The 8,573-nt window shown below is 45.7% G+C and overlaps 1 protein-coding gene across 1 annotated transcript; it reads right to left on the reverse strand.

The window, feature by feature from the left end:
* Nucleotides 1–5,460: 5,460 nt before the first annotated feature.
* Nucleotides 5,461–8,140, reverse strand: barhl2 (BarH-like homeobox 2). The gene is made up of 3 exons (XM_076158540.1): nt 7,555–8,140; nt 6,663–6,888; nt 5,461–5,773 (listed from the first exon to the last, which is right to left on the reverse strand). Exons 1-3 carry the CDS (start codon nt 8,135–8,137, stop codon nt 5,461–5,463), a joined length of 1,122 nt encoding a protein of 373 aa, XP_076014655.1. The 5' UTR covers nt 8,138–8,140.
* Nucleotides 8,141–8,573: the final 433 nt, after the last annotated feature.

The following is an 8,573-nucleotide window of genomic DNA, read 5'->3' on the forward strand; positions in this document are numbered from 1 at the left end:
AGAAGGAAAACTATTTCATTTGGATAAAAGAATAAAGTCTCTACATCAACACCAGTCGATGCTATTTGTATTCTCACACACGCACACACACACACACACACGTTGGCTAAAGCATGTAATATGTCTGCAGGAGTACTGGTGGTTTCCTCTGGACCAGCCCAAACTTGCCTGATTGTCTGAGCTCGTGTTTGTGGTCTCCCACTGACTCCAGCGTCCGCAGAAGGGGGCAGCCGCCCGCCCGCCGTCTCCCCATAGGCCCACCGCCACCTCCTCCTCCTCCTCCTCTCCTGTCGGACCTCTCCTCCAGACACCTCCCTGCCTCTTAATTACCACAGTGGACTTGCGGCGGTCGTCCCTAGCAGGCGCCTTCTCCCTGCCGTGAACTGTGCTGCTAATTGTTCCATTACATCAACAATAATGCATCTTAAGAAGAACAAAAGGGGGGAAAGGAGAGGTAGGGACTAACTTGACATGCTAATTTTCATTAACCCTGATCTTCCTCTTCTTTCATCATCTGCCCTCCTCCCGTCGTCTTACTCGTACTCGGGGTGGCAAAGCACTCAAATTATCCACAAGCATTCTAGCTATCACTAATTATCCAAAGAGTTCCTCATTAGGCTATTTCAAATCCAACCTTAGATCAACACTTACTCAGACCTCAGGGATTCTTGATTCCCAGCAGCGGTTAAACAAACAATCAGTTCAAAGGATCAGGTATGCTACTTTGAGAGGAGAAAAAAAGAAGCCAAGTGTAAACAACTGCTCATTTGAAAGTCTCCAGCTGTACGGACGCCTCCATCTGTAATTCACCGGCTGAATACATTTTGATTTCTCTCATAAACTGGGCCATTACAGCAGGAAATGAGAGTCCTAGCTTAGCCCAGACTGAGGCTGAGGTTTTCTCCAGTTTCTGCTCAGGTCTCACCTATGGGACCTCCAGTGTAGCAGAGTAGACCGTGTACCAAATGGGTTCTGTCACAAGAAACCTTTATTTTGGTGACAAAATCGAGTAAATCTTCGATGTATCGGGTCCAAAACAAAACATCAAACACTAACGTCTCTTTTGTCTCTTGGACAGAACACACACGGCTCCTCGTCATGTTATGGACCAGATCCATCAAGGAGTTGCTCGGTTTGGTCTTGAAAACGTCTTCACTTAGTGGCACAGAACTCATTCTTTACACAGAATCCCTCTTCCTGCCCCGTATTCAGCGATACGACACACAGCCAAAGGTACAAACCCTTTATATAGGCGCCCATACTTAGATCTGACACTGTTTATGTGATGTTTGCTAGCATTGTTCCCTATACGTTCATCAGAGAGCGGCTGCTTTCCCGGCCCATCCTAATGTGCCTCCTTCCTTCCTCCCAACCACCAATCCCTTAATGTCAGTGTTGTGCTCTGTGAAACACCAGCAGAATCTGAGTCTGTCACTTAAAATATAATGCCTCAGATCTGCTACTTTAACCTTGAAGCAATTAGCCGTTGCCGAGCTGTAATGAATCCTGACATGGCTCCGCTGTGATGAAACCCCTAATTGCTCTGTAGAAAGTGAAGCTTTTGACATCAGTGCTGACAGACTTTTTTCTCCTTCCTTGTGCGGTCGCATGTGACGGCGCCTGGTTGAAACTTGAAAGGTAGCGGAGCGTCTCTGCCATCAGCTGTCCTGTCACTTGACAAAAAGAGAGAGGGGAAACTGGCTGGATTTGCTGAAATGATGAGGCCATTTAAACTCTGATATGTCGCCTCTACGGCATCATTCAGCAGGACTGTCGCACACGTCCACGCCGTACAGTCTGGGAACCGGAGAGGAGACGGGCGTCCGTGTCAACATGTCCGAGCTGCGCCTGCTTACGCTTAACAACCAAACTTGAGCATCATTTTCAGTAGAAGCTCTATACGGAGGCTATAAAGCCCTTATTCTTTTATTTAAATGGATTTCTATCCACATGGTTGTCCTTTGTCAGGGAGATGAAGCACACTGCTGTAACCTTTGATCATCCTTCTTATGTTCTGACCCGTCATTCAGATACAGAACACGGGTCTGAAACTGGGTAAGAACTCTCACTGAACACTCACTGATGCTTCACAATTAAAGATAGCAATAAGAAAAATGGAGCGGAAGCTAAATCTGAAGATAATGAGTTAGAGGGAAACATAATTAAGATCTAATCTGTTTTTGCTGTTTCATTATTCTATCTGCTGGAGATATTAGACATGAGAAGGTGTGGAGTTTAGAGCTGCAAGTTTGGTTCTGATGTCATGAATACATTTTAACTTTAATATGGAAACAAATCCTTCAACTCTACGTCTCATGATCATGAGGACATCGTGCCTGTAAAAGGTTTTAATTGGATAAATATTAGCTCAGTTGACCCCAGTGCTGTGATGAGAAGGTGTTGGTCCTTGTTGGGTTACCGATTAGCTACAAAGCAGCTACACTGCAGCTTAAACACACCGGGCCTCTAATATTTGTGTGTGTGTGTGAGGTATTTCCAATATAAGTACAAGTTATAATATCAAAGTTTCAAATGTGATCTGGCCTGTGCTGCTGGTCACAACGTTTTTTTCCTGAATTGTAAATTCTCCTGCAGGCCTTTAACAGAAGGCAGAGCAGCACAGTCAGGCAGGGGACAGCAGAGGAAGAGAAGTTTGCGCTACATTAGAGTCTAAACGGGGTTGGACTGTATGAAGTGGCTGATGTAGGAGATGTGATAATGAGAGGCCAAGGAGAGCAAGTGTTACCTCATTATTGTAATGAAAAAGATATCCCACCATTACATCAGTGAGGGGAAAAAATAGCAATTAAAGTGCCCAACAAGGTTTCCTTGAGGCAAGAAGAAGAAGAAGAGAAGGAGCGCGCGCATGCAGCCCATCTGCTGTGGAGAAAGAAAAGGCCTTAATCCTCTTTATTCACGTCTGCTGCCCCCTTTGCACCAGGACGGAGGTCTGTGAGGTGCTGCTCATCTTCACCACACTCAGCCAATCAGGATCAAGTTATGATTATGATCCCAAAGAGCAGCTTCTGGAAATGTTGGGGGTTAGTTTTTCTCTCACATATCTGGCACCTGATATGAATATGGGACACTTATAATAATAATAATAATGATAATAAATCTGAAAATATTAAATATAAATCCTATAATTATAAATATAAATATGAAAATATAAATAAATACAAAAATAATAATTTGAGAATTTTGTATTTATTCATTTTAAACTTTATTTTTTTTTATATTTTAAACAGCACCGCCCCTCAGATGATCAGGTATGTATTGTGTGAGGGAGAGCAGCCTATTAATTCAGTGCTGCTGCTCGGCTTATAGGCTATTATTAATGAATTGGAAGAGCCCGCAACAACACCCACCCCCCCTTCCCCCCTCCTCCCCCTCCCACCCGCAGAGTACAATAAATAAATAATGGCGCAGAAGTCATGCATATGAACAATATGCGTCGGCACTGTGCTGCAATAATGGGCAGAAGCTGCGGGGTCAATATGGTGGGCTAATATTTTTCAACATTTGCGATATATAGGCCACAGCTATTTTAACGATAATTTTCCTTTGCTTACAAGGCCAAGAAGGGAGCCATTTCTCCTGCAACAGCCTGTAATACACACGCGCTGCAGTCTATTATGCATAAACCCCCAGTTTTAATGAGAATGGATCTTGTATTTAGTGTAATTACTCTGAGTGATGCTGTGTGTGCAGCGGGCGTTGCGTAATCGCGCTTTGAACACTCGAACCAATAATAATTCTGTTGCTGCCTGAACAATTTGCTTCCGTAGTAAAGCGCGTCTGATGGATCTGCTCTCCGCTCCGTGATACAAAGTGACGCTTTCTCTAATGGAAACCAAGCTGCGGATAGCGGCCCGCAGGTGGATTCAACTGGTGAAATGAACGCGAGTTACAAGTATTAAGACACGTCGAGTTCAACCTGTTTAAGCGATCTGGAGACTACAGGGGCGCGCAAAGGCAGTCCACACAAATATCCACCGAATGTTAGAGACCGAACAGTAGAGATAAACAAACGGATCATTTTATAGCTCCAGAATAACGGAGAAGCAGCAGCGGTCCGTTTCCGGCCTGAGGCGCGGCGCTCAGCACAATCAGGCCAAAGAAGGATTTAACGTGAGATTTAATTTACTGAGTTTTTCCTGCTGGACGAACACAGACGCGACAGAAACACCGCGGAGATCAGGGAAGTTCAGGCGAGCCATTAAAGGGGATCAAGCCGAAGTTGTTATGTTGACTTCAAATCAACGCAAAACAGAAAACCAAACACCAAATGTGAAGATGTTCAGTGTAAAAATGCAAAATGAGCTCCATGCAAATAAAGAGAAACTGTAGAATCAAAGACGCTGTAAAATAAATTTGAGCCAAACAGATCAGCTAATCCCAGCATAAATAATATTATAGTTGTCTGATAATTCATTTATATTGTAGGTTGAGAGGAATGCTGCTTCCCTCCAACTTCCCGGCAGATCCCAGGCTTCCCAGTCTGCACTGGCTCTCTGGGAATGAGCAGATTTTCTTCCCCTTCTTCTCTCCCTGATGCTCACGCTGGGAAACGCAGGCTTATTGTCTGTTGTGCTCCCAGGGAACAGCTGTTAAGCCAAGGCCACATTCCCAAAACCGGGACCCATCAAGCCATTGAGCCCAGCACCAATCAGCTGCTGGCGTCCATATGTATGTAAACACAGATCAGAACTCTGACCCCCAGCCAGTGATCAGTGAGCATTAAGCTAAATGAAATATCTCCCCCTTATTACTCCATATGCTGCTGCAACCGATGACGTAGTTATGGCTTCAGAATTACGTCAGCCTAAAAAAGTGTTAATCTGATTTTAGCTGGTCACATTATTATTATTATTATCATTATTTATATTATTATTAGTATTATTATTATTGGATTTAGGTTTAAATATAAAACGCACAAAAATGATTCTTGAGTTCCTGCTGTGTATAAAAAATGACAGGAAACTCTGGTTCATTCAAAAATGAAAACATAATTGTATTGAATAATAATCCAGCTCAGTAAATCCTCATCAGTGAAGTAAACAGGTTCTGTGTGTTTGTTTGTTCTAAATAAATGTAAATGGAGTTCAGGTCTTTTTTTTAGTATCATTACTTCTTTATTCATTCCGTTCTTCTCCATCTAATAAACTTTATAAGTTTATTTGCTAATGTAAGTGTATTTGTACAAAAGACAAACAAACAGTCAGACATGAACGGGTCCAGTTTGTGGTCCAGTCGGCCCGGACACAAAGTCTGTGAGTCCGGACTGACTTTAGGCTCAGCTCGGCCTCAAATTAAATACCTCCTTTACTTCTGTAAATGTCTTTAAACGTCTCTCTCTCTCTCTTTCTCTCTCTGTCTTTTGGGGGAAAACAAGTCCGGTACCGTGGTTCCGCTCTCGTGTTCGACCAGGTGTCTGGTCAGCGTCTGAGTCTCGCGTTTCTATCGCGGATGCGGCGTGCCGATCATGGGGTTAGACAGGGGGTTTAGTGCCGGTTGCCCCCCCGGCCCAAGGCCATGAATGAGCACCCTCGGGACCAGGGGTCTCTGGAGGCCGGGGTGAGGCGCGGCAGGAGTCCGGTACATGCTGCTGTACATGGCTGCGGCCGCCGCGGCTGCCGTCGTGCTGTCCACGGTGCCCAGCAGGCTCGGGTGGTAGAAGTACGGCGACGGGAACATCCGCTGCAAGGCCGAGTAGTTCCCCGCTTCAGCCAGGAGCTCCAGGCCCACCGCGGTCTGACGCTTCCACTTCGTCCTGAAACATCACAACCAAACACAACAGATGAATTATTCAATCACTGCGCTCTCCGCCATAATTCCCCTAACGGCCTCTTAATTGGTATGCAGAGACCTAATTATTGCAGGCACCAATTTATGGCTGAGGTTTAATTAGGCAAGAGAGGGAAACGTCACGGCAGCAGACTTCAACCAGAGACGAGATCACAACACAAACCAGCGGAGGAGAAGAAGAGAAGCTTCACGTGTTTATGACAAACTACGAGTTCAACTATTGGCCGCTTTTATAGTCACGTTTGAGAATAGAAGTGTGTGTTTGAATCAGTTTGATACAGATTATTAACTGTAAAATGTGACGTTATTAAATGGAGCAATCTGATATTTAGCAGAAAAGTATTTTGCAATTAATTATTATTACTATTGTCGTTATTTATTATTGTTATTATTATTATTATTAATCAAGCAGAATTGTCCAAACCCAAACGTGATGATCTGATACCGGAAATAAAAACGTAAACTCTGACTCATATTATGAATTTGACACCTTTAGACTTAAAATCCTTTATCTAAATTAAAAACAAATAAAATAAAATTCTTCCCGGTTCACATCAAACATATTCAACTTTCTAGATGTATAGTATTTCATAATGGAACGTGGCCGTCAAAAGAAGAATTTACTTTTAAATGCAGCGTAAAGATTATGTCAAAATAGTTCAGTTAAATATCTAAATCAAATATTCTTTATTATTCTAAAATGGTCAAAGTTATTTTTGGACCTTAGAAACATTTCATGCAATTTGTATTATAACTCTAAATGATGATGAACTCCCGCTGTGACTCAGATTGGTGCCAAACCCCTGGTCCGCTGCGTGTGTCTGTGTGTGTGTGTGTGTGTAAGTGATGCTCACCGTCTGTTTTGGTACCAGGTCTTGACTTGCGTGTCGGTCAGGTTGAGCGCCGCCGCCAGGTCCATGCGGTCCTGCACGCTGAGGTATTTCTGTCGCTCGAAGCTTCTCTCCAGCTGGTTGAGCTGGTGGTCGGTGAAGGCCGTCCGCGCTTTGCGGGGCTTTTTCGTGCGGACCGGCGGACTGTCTCTGCTGCTGGAGATCTCCCGGTCTCCTTCCTCTTTAGTCCCTAAAACACAGAAACCAAACACGGGGTTGGAACGCGTGTAGAGCCGGAGAGCGAGCAGGAACCAACATGTTTAAATGACAGCAGCGCGTGCAGAGCAGAGAGAGAGTGTCCATCTAAAGTTTCACTGTGTGGAAGTGAAGCAGCCGCGCGCGCGGGGCCATAAAACAAACAAACCCAATGTATTTATCATGTGAATATTTTTTCCTTTTTCTTCTGGAAAGCGAGGAATCAATATGTCAATTCATCAGTGTGTGTGTGTGTGTGTGTGTGTGTGTATGTGTGTGTGCGGGTCTCCGTGATCCCTCCCTCCAGGAAGAACAATCATCTCTCTAATTGACCCACTAGGGAGGCCCGCGCGCGGGGAACATCACGGGGCTTTACATCTGTTTTCAGATCTGTTATACTAATAAAGCAGCCGGCTGTTACACAAAGACTGCTGCTATGTGTTAGTATTATTATTATTATTATTATTATTATTATTATTATTATATGACTCTTATTATAGTTATTATTACTATCCCGTGTTGTATGTTGCAGTAATCTCAGGTCCTCTCTCTCTCTCTCTCTCTCTCTCTCTCTCTCTCTCTCTCTCTCTCTCTCTCCTCTGCCGCTGCTGTGTCAGATTTGTAAAATAGTAAATAAGAAGTTGTTGTCACTTACACTCACCGCCGCACTTCATCTCGCTCTGGATGTCGTCCCTTTTGTCCATCTTGCCTCTGTCGTCCTGCTCCATCTTGGGCCTGAAGCCGTCCGGGGCCGTGGCACTCTCTGGTTTGGGCGTGTGGTGGGGCGAGGGCACGCTGGTGCTGTAAGGCGCGCAGGCCGCCAGCGGTTTGCTGTCGCCCAGAATGTCTTTGATGAGGAAGGAGGAGGTGGCGGACCTCGGGGCGCAGCCGGCCCCGGCGAGCGGCGGCTGCTGCTGCTGCTGATGCGGCTGCTGCTGCTGCTGCGGCTGCTGCTGGGGCGACAGCGGCAAACTCTGGCTGTGGAGGTGGTGGTGATGCTGAAGGCTGTCCGGGACCAGGTGCGCGTCGGCGGCGTGCTCCATGGTGACCGAGATGGGGGACGAGGGGCCGGTTCCCACAGTGTCTATCTCCGAGCATGGCGACGGGGTGGCCTGGCCCCTGAAGTCCGCTGTCCTGCTGTCGCCGAGGCGGAAATCTCCGTTCATGAGCGCGGGGTTACCAGAGTTCGTGGCGCTCGATAAAATAGTGTCGATCCCAAAACTGGACCCGCTGGACGCTTCCATGTTAAGAACCCAGTGATGGAGTCTTCATTACAACACCGACCTGCTTCCTCCGGGCTCGGTGAGTGAGGCAATCAAAGAGAGAAAATGAAGTTTGGCTGCTGGAGAAAGAAAAAAAAAAAATCAAGAGTTGACAAATAAACCCCAGAGAGAGAAATCCACGCCTGTGCGAGTTTATAAGGTCCAAACTCTGGTTACATTCAGTGGGAAGCGCAGCGCGTGTGCTTCTGCGTGTAGTCCGCGTCCTTTTAGTGTTTGGATATTGAAGTTAGTGTTAAGTTGAGGCGTGTACAGAGATATACGCGGCTGACTCCTCCACATCACGCTGCCCCTTTTTTGCTGCTAATCGCTCCGGTGTTGCTCTACAATGACTTCCTATGCTGACGTCACGGCCCACGGCGAGGAGGGGAGGGGAGGGGAAGGGGGGGAATTAATATTT

Source organism: Genypterus blacodes, unplaced genomic scaffold (genome assembly GCF_046128005.1).
Source record: "Genypterus blacodes isolate CSIRO-AG114 ecotype Tasmania unplaced genomic scaffold, CSIRO-AGI_Gbla_v1 ptg000009l_1, whole genome shotgun sequence".
NCBI lineage: Eukaryota > Metazoa > Chordata > Actinopteri > Ophidiiformes > Ophidiidae > Genypterus > Genypterus blacodes.

What these genes read in the sequence shown, in the direction of transcription:
- barhl2 (XM_076158540.1), bottom strand. Translation starts at nt 8,137, where the DNA reads ATGGAAGCGTCCAGCGGGTCCAGTTTTGGGATCGACACTATTTTATCG. An exon ending in GAGCGAGATGAAGTGCGGCG is followed by an intron (nt 6,889 to 7,554) that starts GTGAGTGTAAGT and finishes TCTGTGTTTTAG; the next exon opens with GGACTAAAGAGGAAGGAGAC. An exon ending in ACCTGGTACCAAAACAGACG is followed by an intron (nt 5,774 to 6,662) that starts GTGAGCATCACT and finishes GTGATGTTTCAG; the next exon opens with GACGAAGTGGAAGCGTCAGA.